The sequence below is a fragment of the Plectrocnemia conspersa genome, unplaced genomic scaffold (assembly GCF_051122295.1).
Source record: "Plectrocnemia conspersa isolate PC_06_02 unplaced genomic scaffold, ASM5112229v1 ptg000005l, whole genome shotgun sequence".
Lineage (NCBI taxonomy): Eukaryota > Metazoa > Arthropoda > Insecta > Trichoptera > Polycentropodidae > Plectrocnemia > Plectrocnemia conspersa.
The window spans coordinates 22,421,139-22,440,980 of NW_028277169.1; the positions used below are offsets into that span (position 1 = coordinate 22,421,139).

At 31.9% G+C, this 19,842-nt stretch overlaps 1 protein-coding gene across 1 annotated transcript in view; it reads left to right on the forward strand.

Annotated features, from left to right (window-relative positions):
- The first annotated feature begins 6,271 nt into the window (after nt 1-6,271).
- Nucleotides 6,272-19,842, forward strand: part of mbo (Nuclear pore complex protein Nup88) — a 99,596-nt gene continuing 86,025 nt past the window's right edge. The window contains exon 1 of the mRNA XM_088186617.1: nt 6,272-6,496. Within this exon, the coding sequence (XP_088042743.1) occupies nt 6,293-6,496 (204 nt within the window). The 5' untranslated portion in view covers nt 6,272-6,292. The remainder of the gene's footprint in view (nt 6,497-19,842) is intronic.

The window sequence follows — 19,842 nt, forward strand, 5'->3', positions numbered from 1 at the left end:
TATATATACTAATTCTATCAAATTGTTCCATCATTGCTTCTGAAAAATAATTAAAAATAATAAGACAATTATCAAGAGTAAACATTGAACATTATTACTACTGATATAATCCATAAATTAAATTTAAACGACAACTGTAAAGGATTAAACAAGTAGATTGGCATCTCTTCATCTTCTTCAAAATTGTCGCAATATGTCATACAATAATTGTTTGCCATACGTAAATGTTATTAGATCTATCATTGCTTCTGAAAATTTACTGTAAACGATACTATATAGTGGGTAAAATGTAACTTTTTATTTACACTAATACGAGATTTTTCATTATTACTAGCATTGTAATATATTTAATTAACTTTGATAATTATACCTTCAATTGCCCAATCACCGCTGTTTGTCTTTTAATATTAGATCCTGGAAAGTCAATAGTAATTTTGTTAGAATAACCGTGATATAATATTCATATAACCCAACACTTACTGACACACTCATAATTTATAGTTTAATTATATTATCTATAATTTCAAGTGCTACATCACTTTGAATCATCTTCAATTGACAATTTGTAAGAAAAACTCCGTGATTGTAACATATTTCGCTGTTTATTTAATTGCACAGAAATGGGCGCAGCTAGCGCTTGGCAAATGACAAGAACTGTCACATGTAAGCAAATTTGAAAGGGAAATCCCCGGTTTTGGGCGCGCTTGAGAACGAACTACGAAATTGATTTTAACGATTTAAATTGTAAAACACTAAAATATATATTTTTTTCAATATTTTTTATTTAATAAATATTAGATTTTAGAGCAGGCAGAACCGAACTCGGCCTAAGTAAAACTACAGTAAGCAGTAACCTTGCATTTCTTCTGAAAGTTTTCATATGTTTGATATGTAACTATATATATTAGTTATTTGGCTTCTCAGTTAATTTATTTTTCTTAACCCTTGATTGTTTGTTAATTCCGAATATAAAACAAACGTTTTACGAGGGATATTTTAGTTTTTTTTAAAGCAAGAAGACCTGATTTGATGTGAAATGGGAAGCGGCTGCTTTTATGGTTTTTTCACGGTCGTTTTTGTATAAACACCTCTTTTTATCCGACTGGCTCTAATTCACCGTAATAAGTGATTGGCATTTGCGCTTGTATACTGTCGGCGAGACAAAAAAAATGTTTCTGGCAAATCGTAAATAACTACAATAGCAAATATTTTTATTATGCTTTTGACTAATTATTGTAAAAAAGCAGTTATATTATACAACTAGCTTGCAGTTTCACTATAAAACTTCCATTCTTAATATTTTGACATAAACTATGGATTTTACGTGAAAATATTAAAAACGTGATCAATGAAATTATTGTAGAATTTTATATAAAGTATACATATGTGACAAAAAGTGCAAATATTTTTTAATATTTCGTTTAACATGTATTATGTTAAGTTGCTATTTATTATTTACATAACTTGATGGAGTTCATATCGTGTAAGTTATCATATTATACTAATAAGTATCTGCACTCCGTCGCAACACTGAAAAGTATGTACTCGCTTTTACTATGAAAGCATTGTGGAAGTATCAACGACAAAACTCCTCAACATCGGTGAAAGACAGGGCACATCAGAGTTTTATGTCTATCTGCAAAGCAGGATAGCGCTTTCATGTCCATCATTATTAAAACGGAGGGTGAGTGCAGAATATCTGCGGTGATTACGAGAGGTCCTTAATTATGCAGCAAAACATCAAATCGCAATATTGCCAATAATAAATTATTATACATGCCTACATTTACGGTAATATGGTCTGTAATGGATGGGGGCAATTTTGATCCTTAATAAACGGAAATCCTTCAAATTCGCAAACGAGACAGGTGGGGTATCGCGTTTTTCGATATTTTAATTTATCGTCCAACATATTTGCCTTGGATAAACACAATTTAATTTCTAGCAAGGACAAAAATATTTCGTTTATTTAATATCTCCTCTATCCGAGACAAGGGGAGAAGCCGGCTAAATGAAATTCTTCATCCACTTAACGAAGTCGGTGATCTTGTCTCTCGTATTGATTCGCCTCTAACATTGTGTGTATTATAAATTAAATCACATCTATACCAAGTATAATAAACAATGATGGGCTAAATAAATAATATAAAAAAAAAACACACAGGCCTAATTTCTCATTATAGAGAGTAACTGATAATTTAATTATTGAACTTTTGTCTGATGGTATGTATATGTGAATAATTATGAATTCCACGAATGTGGGTTCTGGTTAAGTGTTTCGTAAAATTACGATAATTTATTTTGAAGGATTAGATTCTGTTACTTACCAATATCATTATTATAATTACTACATTGATAGTGTTTATCATATTGCACATATTTTTATATTATAATAGTTTCTAACATATAATTGTATCATATAATTAATTTATAATATAATTAAAAATCATAGAATTGATTTTATTTTCCTATAATTTAAGTACATCATTTTTTATCCATCTTTCTATTATTCCTAATTCGTTATTTAAGTTAATCATAACTGCTTTAACATCTATGCAATAAATTAATGTGTTGTCAGCAAACAGATATATTTTACACTTTTCTATTGTATGAACTATTTCATTATTATATATTATAAGCAACAATGATCTTAATTTTGAACCCTGTGGTACACCATGAAATATTATTTTCTCCTTAAATTAAAAATTATTTATTTTATTTTTTTACTTCATCTTTTTTATATAATTAGCAAACAATTTTCAAATTATATCACCTATACATATAATCTCTAATTGTATTGAGAATTCTCTTGAAATCTAAGGAAACTGCTCCAAAAATATTGTTCGTATCCTTGGCCAAGAACCATTGTAGTCAGTCTCATTGTAATGTTTTTCTCTGAATCCTGATTGTTATTTACACAGATTTTTTAGATATTCTTAATTCTTTGATTGCTATATTTTTTCATTGTTGGTATACGTGCTATTTTTTAATTTAAAACTTTTTGCTCTTCTCGTTTGGTTTATATTATTTAAAATATTTTGTAGGATTTTTCTTTTTGAATCATTCTTAACATCATCATTAAACCACGGTTTTGGGTTGAATTCTGTTCTAAAATTACATTTTCTTTTTATTTTACTATCCACAATGTTCTATGAAATATTAACATGTATTTTTTATCTACCTATCTATTCTTAATTTATTGTTTTTAATTATCCATTATTATTTTAATCGTAATTCCATTATGTTTTTCTATTTAAATATATAAAATAAAATGATCAGAAATTCTTGGAGTTATTTTAAATTTACATTGCACCCTTTTACTATTGGTAAAATCTAAATCTAATAATGTTCTCGAGTTATTAGTTTCTCTTATCGTTAACACCTTTTATTTTTGCCCTTTTTGCTATTTTTGATGTATAAAAATCCTCATATTTGTTCTAATTCAAATTCCAATCTCCAATTTAACCGGTACCATAATTTTATCAGGACTCTATTCTGAAAAATTATTTATCAATTTCAAGATCGATTTTGGATCACTATTTGGAGATCTAAGTGGGCTAAACATAAAAATTAGCAATGGGAGTTTTTTCAACGAATATCTATACCGTGATGAACCAGTCTACTTTATCTTTCTCAATTTTAAATAGTATATTATAATTTATATATTTTTTAATATACGGTGTAACACCTCCTGTGGGTATGTCTGGAAGAAGAAAGATCTAATTATTTGTCATGAAGGACGGAATAGCGTAGTTCGTAAAGTCTCAGACTAGTAGCTCTGAGTTTACGGGTTCCAGCCCCGGCAGCGGCACTCGAATTTTTATTGATAAAAAATGCGCTATTTAGAGTAAACCGGCTCCAGCTGCAATGACATCTATTAGTTATAAATTATATTACACATAATAATTATTAATAAAGATGTTACCGATTCCCAGACTTTCAGTCTGGTGGTTAATACTTACTCGTAGGTATTCATTATATCTGATTGACTTACTCAATTAGTACAGATTTACCCCGTTGTAACGCATTGGGCTTACGCCTGTCAGGTTACGACGGAAAATTTAATAAAAAATAAAAATAAAATGTGTGTTTCTGTTAATCCTAAAAGCAACGGATATTTCTTTTCGGTAATTTGTTAAATAGCCCCTGTGTTTTAAACATTATCACAGTTACACCTATTGTTTCATGATTTCTATGTGAAATTAATTTATTTAGTTTATGTAATTTGATTGTATTTTATATGATAATTTTGGGCATATCATTTATATATGAAACAATTTTGATTCATCGAATTATGATTGACATTTTAATTTCAATTTAAGTTTTTATTTGCTGTGCAACAATTTGCACAATTATATGTTTTATTGCATTGTTTTTCTATCTACTTGTTGAAAGCCATGTGCTATTTTGCTTTGTTCATATATGTACAAATGTTTTTGTGAATGTATGTAGAATATGTATGTATTGTATATTATATACATGGGATAATGACGCATCGAAATAATATATCAGATCATTAAATTTCTACTAAATAAATTAACAATAAATAAAACTCAGTGATTCGGATAAAAACAATAAAGGCGCCGCTTAGGTTATTATAAGCAAATTGCCTCCCTCCAACGTCTATTTTTAAACATTAATAATGACCCCCAAAAACAAGTCGAACAAATACGCGATCCTCTCGCGAAATTAATAATTCTTTGTATAAATTAAACAGAAACGATACGAGTTCGTCGATTAATTTAATTTTCATTTAATTTATTCCTCCAAAATTTCCAGAAACGTACCCCACCGTTGTTGAGTATGAGAAAAAATCATCTCCTCTACGCCATTCATCACGGTTGATTGCTTATGCGCGTGGTGAAGTAACTCGAACGCCGGATTCGTCCAAAATGATTAATAAATTTATGAATACAACACCCCCGCGCGGCGGTCTTCGTCCTCACCACCCCTGAAATATCGTGGATATAAAATTTACATAATCTAATTAAAAGATAGCGATTTTATTATAACAGAGTCTCTGCGAAGTGCGATAACCTCTGTTCTTCTTACTAGAGGTTCTATCAATGACGGAGATGGAGGAGCGCACACTTTGAACGTAAACTTTTTGATTGTCTGCGGCGAATAAAAAAGGCGATCGTGATAAAATTTTACAGCTCGACACAGAAATTGCGCAGAAGCTGTAAAAACCACATTACTTCGATCCAATGAGTCATTGCGTTATTACAAATAAGTGCTGTCCATAGCTTCCAAATACTATTGTCACGATCAATGTGACAATGGTTTTTGACATGCTTACATACACTTTGAATGAAATAAACAAAATATAAAGTACCTGCCCCAATTTACTTTTTTTATTATATTTAAATCTTCAACCCCGACATATCAACCTTTATCTTTTACCTTGGAAAAAGCTTGTCTCTCATATCAATAATAAAAATTTTAATTATTGCATGAGTGGAAAACAGATATGTATATTATATTTCGTTTTTTTAAGATTTTCTATGCAACTTTCAAGAAACATTTCTAAGTGACAGCATTGATAAAAAATGTGATTATCGATAACATTATTTTTCTGCTCAAATAACTAACAATTATAATTACGTCCCAATTAAAATTTCATGAAAAAACATTAAAATTCATTATCGGGACCACTCATATTTGTCGCGTTAAAATTAGTTGTGCAGGACTTGTTGAAAAGGTCGTAAGACAAATATAATAGAATATATGTATGTCTCTCAAAGATAACTAAGCATTAGTGTGGTTTTCGACTTGTAACGCTTCTTTTAAATATTCTAGTTCCGCCAGAAATTGTCTAAGTAAATCAAAGAATAATAGATATTTTTGGCTTTAAAACAGAATTTTCCGATTTCCGATCCGTAATCGTTCTGAATATCGGGTCTTGAAGAATAGAACCTCCTTGTTATTGATAGTAAAAAAGGTTAAACATCGCCATTTTTAGCGGATGTAATACAGATGGCACAATATTTTTTTCATAAATTCGATAGTTCAACCCATAACCCGACAGAAATTGACCATGTACATATTTGTTTTAAAAAATGCTTCTTAAAAACATATAAATACAATTCATTTATGTAGCAACATTTAAATAAATCAATTATCTAATTACTAATAAAAATATTTTTTAAATTAAATCATTTTTGTTATTTTTAGCCGTTATGAATATTCAAAGTTGTTTACGTAATTAGTACCTCGACTCGCCGCAGCAGCGTCTGGCACTGTCGCGCAACAACTTCGCGTCGGTTTATCTGTCAACGCGTTGAGGTTAACTATGGCCGGGGCAGGAGTTTTGCTGAGGCTTCAAAGCCACGAAATATTCTCCGTGTTTAAAGAAAGCTTGCCGGAAGACAAAACTAAGACTCAGAGCTTGCTGGACTGCAAAGATGACATATTGTACATGTGGCATTCGTCCGAATCTTGCGTCTTGACGTTGAACCTCAAACTGCTTGAGACAGAAGAGAGCCCGAAATACCAAGTAAGTCTTAATTGCTTCTAATACCAAACGACATACGCGGATAACAAATCTTCATATTTGCGATGAAAGATGCGCCAGTTGTTCAAACGTCAGCTGATTTGTATTATTGGAACATAACCTCAAATTTAATGTTTGGCATACATTTTATTATTTGTTTGCATATTTTTACTGATACAAATATACTACAGAACACGGAACAGTCATATTATAATTTATTAATGTATTACCCCTAGTATATGTATTGACAATATCATCATTTTTAATGTCACTCATATCTTCCAAACATCTGTTTACAATATATATATATTAAAGTTATAACATAGATTAATGTTATATATTTGTTGTGCTCAAACGAACCGATCTCAACACTACCACAAAACTAATTGAATAAAACGAATCCGAAACATTCCGTCCTAGCACCGGAAGGTGACGCCTAAGCCACTTACATTTTGACCTGGAAGTGACATTTCAAATTAAATTTTTTCTTCGCAATCTTATAATTAAGTTACGACTGATAAATTGAAATGCACTGTCTCCGGAACTGCTATGCAATTTAGCACCGTGTATAAATGACTATATAACGGTGTGTACTATATTAAATTACTTTATATAGATTATATACATATACTATGTAGATATTTTAAAATAATTTAATATGATTCACCATAGTTTTATTCATAATTTTACGCAGATTAACGCTAAATGTGTAGAATACATTGATTGCTAGATTTTTTAGATGAGAATTTCAGTTCAACGGAGACACTCTTTGTCCCTTTCTTTTAAATTGATACTTTAAAATGCTATGCAGACAATAATACACATCCAGATATGTATGGAACGTATGTAATTAGTTGCAAGTGAACTATTAGATTATTTATTAATATTGGTTTTAAACTTAGCTAAATTTATTTACAAATTATTTCAATATTTCTTAGTTCATATATGATACATACATAAGTATATCTAATAAGACTATTATATAGCAACGGTCTGAATTCTAGTCTGAAGTAACAAAAAATTGTGTGGATCTTCTAAACAGGTATTTAATATGTTTGGTCTTCAATACCTACAACCAATCATTTTCGTGTTTATTTCGATCAATTAAAATAAAAGATAAATTCACATTTGCCACAGAGTTTTTTATGTTTTTTATATACAATTCTCAACCATTAACTATTTTTACACTTAGGGGTAGTCAGACATAATGGCTAAGTGGCCATAACTATTGTTTTTAGCAATAATGCTACCTTCCACGCGTTTATATTGACAAAATTTATTTTGTTGATTTGAGTCTGACGTGATAGTAGGCATTGCTATGGTGTATTATCAATAATAGGGCTCGGAATTATTTATTGTTAGACGTATTCATTGTGCTACGTTTTCAAAATCATGTGTGCTAAGTTTTCAAACGCTTTATTCGCGTAATTTGTTAAAACAATAGTGTGTTAGAACAAATAAAACACTTTTTTAATAAATAAAAAGTAAAATAAAAACATAAAAAAGCGTGTTTCAAAAGGGAAAAATGTTAATATATAATATAAAACACGCGTATAACTACATAAAAAGGAACAATATTATTAATACTCGAGATCAATAATTCAATTCTGCCCTGTGTACTTTTACACATACCGGTTTCTCCCTCAGAGCGACTGACTAATCACTGGGCAGACATTAGAGAGTACAATGTAATGTTGAATGAATGATGTTTTTAAGCTTTCACTGTTGAAAATATTACAATAGACTATATGTCGATTGTATATTACAACTTAAATATTGCTAGTGATTTATAAGTATGATATAACTGAACAATAAAATTATTGATTGATTTAACGAGATTAACGTATCAATGCTTACAAGGATATTTTCTAAATTTATATATTGTAGATATATTTAAAACTAGTTTTATATATTGTATACAGTTTTCTATACAAATACTTTCTTAAAATGTGTAAAACTATCTATATATTTGTCTAGAGAGAGTCGTTGCGGTATTTAATTGCCCCAACGTTAAAACCCTCAAGGTTCTGGCTTGGTTCCATATTAAATTAAAATTCGAATGATTAATCCGGCTCTGCAATTCGTTTATGCATCTCGACGCGCACAGCTGCTCAGTTACTTAAACTGCGCTATTTACTTTCGTTCGGTTAATTAATTCTCAATCTAGGTATGTACATACATACATACACGTGTATTTGTGCGTGTACGAGCACAATGTATGATCTCGCTAGAAATATGGCGTTAGTTGAACAAACGTTGGCCTACCCATCTCACGTGGGCAATATCCGGAGGTGACTTACGCTTAAAGTGGGCAGAAACCGGTTGTAAAACAAACCTACCGTATTCCACGCCACTTTATTGTTCTCGTTGTTTTGTAGTGTGTGAAAATGCCCCTCGTAGCGACTACGGTCTACGGCGGGGTCTACAAATTTCACGGGGCGAACGCTTAAAAATCGACTATGCGGATGTTAATTGCTTTTTCTTGGCTCCTCCAGGCGCTCTTGTGCTATTTTTAAATATCCATTTATATCATTGAAGACCTGGAAATAGCATTGAAAATATATTAATGATGAACATCCAGGTGATTAAAGTAAATTTGACATATGTATTGTTGTGATAAAAATATTTACCTCAATTGAAAATGCTTTAAAATATTAATAAGACACATTATAATTGTCCTATTCTAATAAATAGTAGAAACATGTTTGTCCAAAATACGTAAGATTGCGGTTAAACCGGCGAAGAAACAACTATTGGCAATGTTGTTTTAAATGTGTCAGATAGTCACTTGATACATCTCTTGTTAAAGTATCGCCAATGTATCATATAATGTCATTATCTTAGTTCTTAGACATTGCTTAGAATTATTTTTATCTAATCATAAACTCCATATGTTTCCACTGCTGCATAAGAATACCTTATATTATATATTACATTTCGCGATAGTGATAAGCATTGCAGTAAACGTGTGATCGCGATCGCGCTTAAAATTGACGTGACAATACTAGTCTAAAATGGCATCTGATCTTATGTTGACTTCTTGATGATCCAAAATGTCGGCCAACTTTAATGAGTGAGAATAATAGAAGCTGAAATACACTGCTTCTTTATCTTTTATTTTAGTTTAGGTGTAATACTTAAAAAAAAAAATTCGACTCGTTAATTCTGGGTATCTGACATTAATAATCAAAAAACTTATTCGAGTTTATAGTACTTTATATAAAACTAAAGATATATGCAATATGTACTTATTTTGTAAATAATATATCTGCAAGGCCAAATAATATAGATTCAGTATTTGGAATACTCACGCTGAAGGCTAATTTAACAACGTAATCGCAACGAACGTGCGTGTTCCAAGATAAAAAACTAGAGTTTATCAAATATTCAATAGGTAATCTTACATAATTGTAATTAAAATATCTATATTCAGACACAAATGATTTTTCTGTGAATCCTTTCTTATAATAAGAATATTTCATTTTATGTTCTAATAAGTTGAAATAGCTCTCATTTCGCAACACAAACTCCAAATTATTGCTCGCTGACAGAATAGCAGTTCAAATTCGCTTTTAACAAAATTCCAAGTTCCTTTGTAAAAGTATATTTTCTTATTTAAAAACCACTGCAAATAAAACTATCGCCGAGCCTCGTCCCCTGGCCGTCTTGAGGGTAACCATCCCCCGGCCATTATTGACCAACAAAAGGAGGTATACGTCTCCGGGCCGGCTGATGAATGCGACACCCCAGCTAGGGTAAACCCTTCCTCGAGACCGGAACTCTCGGCTGAAAACTTAACCCCGAAAGTACACATGTTCCTAGGTGTTTATGCCTTTACGGCCCATCGTTAACTACGGCGCCTGCAGACGCCCGATTTAACATTACAACAGAGCGTGTAATTGCTCGCGATCTTTCTTGTTTTTCTTTTTCTTCCGACGCTTCTCCTTTTTACATTCTAAGGGCTCCTTCACGAGATTTCTTTATAATCAGTTAATGCCGCCGACGGGTCGCCTAGTTCAGAATGTACCCAAAGTTTTTATATTACGGATATCTCCACTTTCTTATAAAAACAGTCGCAAAGCAAATCATATTTTGAAATGTATATGCATTATTTCAGTTTATAACGTATTGCATATTTGTATGGTATTGATCTTTTCATGGGGAGGGGGGTTCTCCAATTGACTTATCCGAAGATCTGGTTCAATTCTTGGATTTCGAACTTTGTAGCCGGATAGTGGATGCTTTCTTCTTAGGTTGGTACTTCAGCGTAGCCTACTACGTACTATATTCCAAATACTATGTTCGAACTTATAATATATTCTCTTTTTGGATATAGTTATTGCTAGCGACATTTCACCGATTAATCGCCACATATATTAATTTACATTTGCATGTGATCCTAATCCACCTAAATATCCTATTTTGAAATAACTTGCTTTGCTTATAAATTGGCTATTGATGTTACTCGCAATGTGCTCAATATTTCTAGCAAATGTTTTTTATCAAAAGCCTGTTAGATTGAAATTAGAAAGAATGATTCAGCTGAAGTTTTTAAAACTAAAGTTTAATTCATAAATATTAATGTTTATTATAGATGTATGAATTCACATAACATATCAATCTGACTTATTACATTAATTTTGTTGTAGATTATAAAAATATAGGTCAGTTTACAAATTTTTTAAAATCTCGTAATTACATTTTTGTCAGTTAAAGTACGCTCGGGATAAGGATGCTGGTTTGTTATTGTGTGCGTGTACATGTATATGAGAGGGTGAAGCGATGTAGCGTGTACTTCGTTGTCTCGCTTTCTCTTTTAAGGACAGTCGCTGATTCGTCAACGCTGGTATTCGTCATTAAAGTGCAGTGTGGCACAGAAGTTCGATCTTCTCTAGTGATTTATTTTAAATAATTTTGTGTTGATATTGGTTTAACCCAGATATGCCCACTGTCCCATGGGTAGGTCACTAAACTCGTGCCACTGTTTTTTATTTATAAATGAAATTTTAAGAGAACAAAATTTCTTGGGCATATCTGGGTTCTTCAAATATACACTGTTAGTTATTCGTTCTCTTACCCGTGGATTAAGATATACTATTTTACCATTAATCCGTACGTTGTTGGTTTTTTTACACTATTCTCTGTAAGGCTTAAAAAAGTTATTATTCTTATCGTTGCGCCAATGATAATTTTTTAATTCATTCAATGGATTCTAATGATTTAATAGAGTCGTCGAGCCATTAAACAATCTGCGAATAAATTCTTTCCCCATTTTATATCTTTTTGCTTTTGAAGAATAGCTAAAGACTAGTTATTAATTATTTTTTTGACTAGTGAAAGATTTTGAATTTTGCAAATATTTAATTAATGACTTCAATGTCTGGTTTCTTCGATTATATATGTAATATATTTTTAATTGTCCGTTGAAATTTCCAACTTAGCTCAGATGTATGTATGTTAAATAAACATATATTTTCTTTTAAAATAAAAAAAATAAATATTCTGAGCGAAATTGTTTTGAGCCACACAGTTCACGCACACAATAACAAACCGGAATCCTTATCTCGAGCGTACTCTACATGCTAATATATCCTCAGTTATGAATGTAGTAAGCAAAACTAATTATTAATTACATTTTTATTTAAATGTTTTAAAAATTTTCTACAATTAAAATATAGAATTAAGGAAATGTTGCTATTGCTTTGATACCCCTCACATATTCAATCCTAACGGATTACCAAAGTCCCGCAGGCATCTTGCGGTTAATCGGTACTTGTGTCCTGTCTTGTACGATGCGGTCGGTTTTCCGATGGGTCCGATTGGGTCCTGCGGTTTTCCTGCAGTCGATTGCGGCGTTCCCCACTAAGAGATTTCCGCATCTTGAGGGGTCCTGCAGGAGTGTTTGCGGTCACCGGCGCCGTACCCCCCCCCGGGCTTTGATTGGGAATAATTTATCCGTGCTCTAAAGGGTCAATTAATTATTTTAATTAAACCCGATGCTCAGACTAAAATGTGTACATTTTCGCAGGCTCAAGGACCCGAAGGTTTATTTTTTTAAACCGAGCGTTTTTCACGAGTTGCGTTTAATTGTCATCATTAATCCCCGGGATTAATTGATGCTCTAGAGGAGTGCCGCCCGTGCGCTTATATACAGCATACAGGGTGCTCGACGTCGAGTTTTACGTATCATTGTGCCATTGAGGGTGCGTAGAGTGGGTCGTTGCAACTTTTAATTCTTCGAGCGCCCGCATCCGTTTTAAACTTGTTCACAATCTATCGTGTGTGTGATCTTGAACGTGTGCTGCTTGCGCTCTTGAACCATTTTTAATTTGATCGGTCACGTCGGGGTCAGCAATTATGATATTAGCACAGTGAAAATGCGTGAAACATTACTGCAAAACAGATTGAACTCCATATTTCTCAAGAACCAAAAACATATATATGTCTTTCTACTGCGGTAGTTATCAATATTGTTCCGTTGTAAAGTCAAAAGATTTTATAGAATCATTACTAGGTATTAGGCAGCAGTGTAAGAATCTTATAAAGCTATAAAAAAAGTATGAAGGCACTCCGCTACGACACGTTACAGATTGACCTAGTGTTCCTAGAAACATTAATATCATATATTTTTCTCCAGCGATTTTATCGCCTCACATCGTTCGAAAGCACACGCTTATGTACATACACATGCACATACATTGAGACAACATGTTCAGCAAACTGTCAAACCTGTTCAGGTACGTTCGCGAGCGTAATTACTACACACGAGTAGATCGAAGTTAAACGATCCCCGTTTTTGTAGCACACTCGAGCCCAACAGCCGAGAGCACTTTCAGCTCCCGCGTTGCACAAGTGTTTAATTGGATTTTTATGCCTTGCCAAGGAATCGCGCAAAGCCCACCTTCATACCACCAGTGTACCTATGTATGTACACGCGTAGAACACTATCAGTGGTGGTAGGAATTAGTATCTCGCTTTCGGATCGCCGATGTAAATTAGCGTTACTAGTCCCGGCGGCGCACTATTACTAACCGCTTCGGAACAAAGGTGATCACGGCCGCGGTAAACAATAATCATAAAATTCCGAGACGGCGTTAGTGCCCTTTTCCTTGTTGCCCTAATCACGAGAGCGGTTACCAGCCCATTTCGATTGTTTTACTTCCCAACAGTAAAAGCCCAGACTAGTTCGGCCTAATGCGCTTCGAACGAGAGTCGAGAGTGTTAACGGTGTGTCGTGTCGTGCTTGTGCTATATAATATACACCTAAGGTTGTTCTGGAGATTGTTTGCTATATTTGTCTTTGATTGTTATTATCATATGCGAATATTTAAATCTTCTTATCATTCTTATTCATGATTACCGATGATTAAGTCAGTCCGTCTCGTCATTGCTCATCCCTTGAAAACTTTTGTAATTCAAAGAACACTAACTCTAGAACATGAGCCTGTAAAAGGCTTTTTATTCTTACGTTTACCTCAATAAAATCGAGCAAAACCTTTCACGTTTTCACGATTTAGACCGACAGCAGCCCGTTCGACTCTGTCGTCCTAACCCTCGATGATGGCCATTGCGACCAATGAACCATACCAATACAATGTATGATCAAAGCTTAGCGCAATTAAATGTCAAACTGCCGACACTTACTTATTAAATTTTTGCTTAAAAATAAATCATAAACCTTATTTTTCATTATCAGACATTGTTTACATAGAAGTTCTTTAACTTATTTAAAATTGTATCTATTGAATACATGTGCGTATCAATCGCGTTTGATAAATTGCCATCATATCAAAACAGTTTGCTAGTTCCTTTAACCGTGCGAATATAATTTACATATTTTTTTTTTACACAGAAAAAAAACAAAATATATAAAAAAATATTTTCATTAACAATTAGATTATATTTGATAAATGAACTAAATGTATTACATAGCTTCGCCTGGGATATATTTAAACTCATCCTTAATTCATTACAAATAATTCTATTCATCCTGTCATTACAAATTCATTTTAATACTTGTCTACATACAATATTTTTAGTCTCTTGTATTCATGTACAAAATCAGTCGTCACGCGTCTCTGTTCATTTTCTTTAGCTGCTTCATTGGCACGTATTGCAGTAGCTCGTAATCAGTCGTCAGCATGTCTCTGTCCACCTTAACTTTCAACTTAATAGTTAAAACTTTCTTGTTAAAAATAGCAGAGTTGACCTATAAATGGCAACCAGAATAACAAATGTCACGTCGCTACTGTTTACCATTTGGGAGGAGTTCTTGTGACATGTAGACGCATGTATTTTATGTTTCATAGTATCGATCAGGGCTTCTTAAACTTTTTTCATTCACGACCCCATTTATGATTGTGAGTTTCTTCGCGACCGCAGATAAATATTAAATAAAGATATATACATATTTTGTGCTGATTTATTGATTAGGTAACAATATACATACATATGAAAAAATATAGTTTTAGAATTTGCTTAGAAATATACAAAAATATAAAATTAAAAATTCTCAAAAAAAAATATTAAATTAAAAGTTGCACAAAAATTCACTTTTCACATTGCCACCAACGCTAGAAGAGTGAGAACCTCCTAACGATTTATACAAACAACAGTCATTGGTCATGGTTATTGCGACCAATGAACCTTACCTATGCAAAAACACTAAACGTCTTGCAATATTGAAAGTAGTTTTAGCATTAAGGCTTAGCCATGTTTTTATCGAATCACAAAAATATGGATTTTCATATTTATTTTAAATATACATAATTAATTAATTTGCCGAGTAGCGCAAATTTTTTTCACAAATTACAATTTTATTTAAAGAAAATATATATTATAAATACTTAATTTGACTGCGTAGCTCGAAATATTTTCGAAATTTTACTAACAAACTACTAAACTGTGCACAATTCACATAATCTTTTTTATGTATTATTGTATTTATTATAGCTACAAAAATTATATGCTCTATTTTTCATCATAACTGCATTTTTTGCAATAACTTAAGTTAAGTGGTTAAGTATACAAAAATTAAAGGGAAAAATCATTTTTTAATGAGACGGATGTGCTTGTTTTTTTACTGCATATGCTGATCCCCGGCCAAGAACGGTCGACCAAACATGATGCATATTCGCATCATGCGGCTGCCAATGGTCCAACCCATGATGATGCCACATATGCATCACCGGACACAAGTGTTAACAGCATCCTGAAGCACTTCGTTCAATTTTGGCGCTACTTTTTTTCGCTGCAAGAGCCTCCCAATGAATAAGGGAGTGAGTAAAAGTTATATGATTCTAATGAGCAGCTTGAAAAAAATATTTATAACATTTAATTTAAATTCATGTATTTAAATATATTACATTTAAATCTCGCGACCCCATTTGGGGTCGCGATAGTTTCGTTTGCTTCTTAAACTATGGTCGTTCCATAGTTTAAGAAGCCCTGGTATAGATCACAGATTCTTAAACTTAATTGACTCATTGCCCACTTTTCAACGATAACATTTTTATCGCCCACATTTCAACGATAATTTTTTTCATTGCCCGCCTTCAGAAAACTAAATTGTAAACGTAGCAATGCCAATATTTTTTTAATAATATTTATATAATTTGTTTAATTTTAGTTTAAAATTAAAACACTTTTACACGAGATTTTTATTAATATAATATTTATATACATTTTTGCTATTTAAATAATTATTTTTTGCTACTTATACAGTGCTACTTAAAAAAATTAAAATGCTATTTATTATTATTTACTTATAAAATTATATAAAAATAGTACATAAGTAAATAAGTAAATAAGTTAGGCCATTTTAAAAATATCTTTAAAAGCATTATATTTTAAGCAAAAAATATTTATTTTATTAAAAATATTACAGGCCAAAATTTTTTTCTTAATAAAATAACTCTTTGCCCACTTCTCCGTCGCCCTCCATTGTTCCTCGATCTCCCACCAAATTTCACCGGTGGGCGATATTGCTCACTTTGAGAACCTATGGTATATATGATTAGACCACAATGCGTAAACCAACTGCGAGTACCTGGATAATATTAATGCTATTCGACAAGTGGTTGAAAAGTGAAATATCTGTGCTTATTGGAACCTGAAAAAATTCTCGGGAACGCAAGCACGTAATATAATACATTTATTAGTCTAACTATACTAGTAGGATACGTCAGTTATTGAGTTATATAACTTTTACAATAACGATTTAGTAATTTGTACGATGGTACTATCAAATAATAAATAAATATAACGATTTAGTTTTACGCAATCGGATGTCGATGGAGGGATTCGTTCCGATAATATGAATGTGTTTATATGAATATTTATATAATACATACATACACCTTTAGTCGTTTATTGGTATTATTATGATATAAACACACACGCTTATATGCGGCTTAGAAAAAGGCTAAATAATAATCTGATTATGCATTTTACACGTAGCACGCGAATTGGCATGCCTTTTGATTTTTTCAGCTACGTAATTTTTCCGTGGATTTTCCGCTTAATTGAAATTTTATTAATACACGTCGCGCGACGATGTAATTCAATTTTATTAAGCGTCAAATATATCATGGTAATTAGTCATATTTTATAAAAATAAATTTTATGGTAGTAACGTGCGACACGAATAGAAAATGGCGTTATAGTATTAGCACAAAATATTATTTATATTGAATTAATATTTTCGAGGGCGTCGCATGCACGAAGGCCTTAAAGAATTTTTAATTCCATCCCCGCATTATCGGGGCGAAATTGCATTAATATGTCACATTGACGAGATGCGAAAGGGGGCGAACGGAGGGTAGAGGGGAGGGGGGGGAGGTGTTCGCAACGAGATCTTTGATCCATTGTCCTCCGCGGACGTGGATTGTTTCGCAGGGTAATAAATAATACACAATGGCGTGATGGGATTTAAAAAGAGGATCCTGCGACCACTTTATCGTCTTTTGTTTGATCCCGCACGCCGGAGGAGGGTCATTGTCGCGGGACAGTACAGAAAAATGGCCCACGGACACTTAGGAAATGTCAAACGATTGTTGGACACGGAATACTTGCTTTCGGATAGCAAATTACATCGGGGGATAATAAACTATTGTTATGTACGCAAGCCCTTGTGCCCAGAAATAGAGGGGCGGTGGCGTAAAAAATAATAATAACGGATAAAACGAAGCACAACTGCGCTCAAATGGAATTCCATTCATCTTTCATGGTGTGAGTGAAAAAAAAATATTTTTTGGCTTATCATTCTCTATGAAAACATTCCTAATTAATTAAACATCGTAATAACCCTATGCGTATTCTAACAGGGTGGGTCTATAATCAATATGTTATAATCGCACATCATCATCTAATTGTTTTTTTTTATATAAAACAATTATTAGTCACTGAGCATTAACAGCTGGTTTAACACAAATAGTTTTATACCCAAATCTTTTACCTTGTCCATGTATTGTCGCTGTACTGCAAGCGTTTTACTATTTTGGGTGAATTAGTCACAATAATTTCTGAACCGGACTCTGTTCCTAGCAATTTTATTATATTTATAAAATTATATATAATAGTTTCGAAATACTATTTATAAAAATAATAATATAAATTTTAATATATGTATAATTGGTTTTTTTATTCTAAAAAAATATTAGTCACTGAGCATAGACAGCTATTTTGACATTATATAATAGAAATGAACATATACGCAAATCTTCTAGCTTGTTCTTATGTTGTTTTTTTAACCTGGAGAGATTATTTATTCATTGATCCACCAATGAAAGTTTATTTTTATTTAAAACGATAATATAAATTATGTATATACATTAGTGTGCAAAAAAGTCACTTCTGGAAATCATAAGGAATTTAAGATATATCCGCAATCTTTAGTTAAATTTCTCTAACCTTTTTATTACTCATTTAGAGGTATGTCTATATTCTTACATATCCAATTGATCGCAATCTTTCGTGGTAAAAATATTTATAAAAATGACAATGGCTAATAGTCCACAATTTAGTTTAAGTAAAAAATTCGCTACTATTGTGTGTTCGTCAATTAGGTTATCAAAAAGACAATTTTTTTGTCAGTTAGTGTCAATATCCGATAATAAAAAAATATTGGCTTAAAGAAATAGACGGTTGCCTGCCAAAAAAAAAATATTGACCGAAAAATGCGTCTAACACGCCTAAAATTAGCCAATAGACACAAAAGCTCGATTGTTTTGGATTAATAAAGTGTAAATCCTCTGATGAGAGTAAAATAAATATTTACGGATCTCATAGAACTGCGTTCTTCGTCAAAGTGGCGAAGATTACAGCTAAAAATGTCTCCAGAAAACTGTGCGAAATTCAGACAGCCAAATCGTCTTGGTGTGCTGTTTATAATCTCGAATGGAAGGTATTAACTGTCCTGGAATATTTTTTTCATCCTTTCGATAGAAAAGTACATAGGCTTCTGCACCCTGTTATTAGGTAAAACTAGTCAATAATGTTTTTTTTATAAATTTAATCAATGTTGTAAAGATGAGATTAAAAATATATATTTTATTAAAATACTTTAGAATATTAAAAAAAAATTGCACAAGTCCCTTATTAAACTGATTTGACTCATAACTGAAAATAACAGTTGCTTACATTTTACAGTTTATTTTTTGTTATTTCTTAGCCTCTTCCTTAGGTATTTGATCTGAATTTTCAGATCGAATACTGCTACTAATTTATATTCGTTGAAAATTTTCTCTAATATTATTTAAACTTACAAAATGCAATAAAGTCAACAATCGCGTCAAAAACTACTATCTGTCTCTTTGAATAATAATGTTTATTGTGAAAATACTACCTAGAAAAGGGGTGATTTTGAAGGCAATGTTCCGCTCTTTTTATATCTTGTATAATATGTATAAAAAAGGACTATAGGAACTTATATCTGAAATGCATCAGTAAATAGGCACATGTCAAACAACTGTAGCTTAGTTCAGATTCATTATATGAGGTTGGTTTCTACTTTTTTTATAAATATATTCTTGCTATTATTTTTCCCGAGTTGGGCCCCTCAAGGAGAACGGGCATCTGTCCCCACCCGGCAGGTTAAATAATGATAAATTTACTCCCACAAAAATCTATGTGTCATAATGTTAGTTAAAGCTTATTACGAAAAATCACCATGACAGCAAAATAGTTTGTGTTAGTGATTTTAATATTCTTTTTTACTTTAAATAATAATAAATACGACGTTAAGCCCAAAACAAAAATTTAAAAAAAATTGCAACAAATTGGTATCTCATTGCCTTTTACACTGATATTGATACGATCCTTGCATTGCGTATTCTTCTATTAAATTTCAT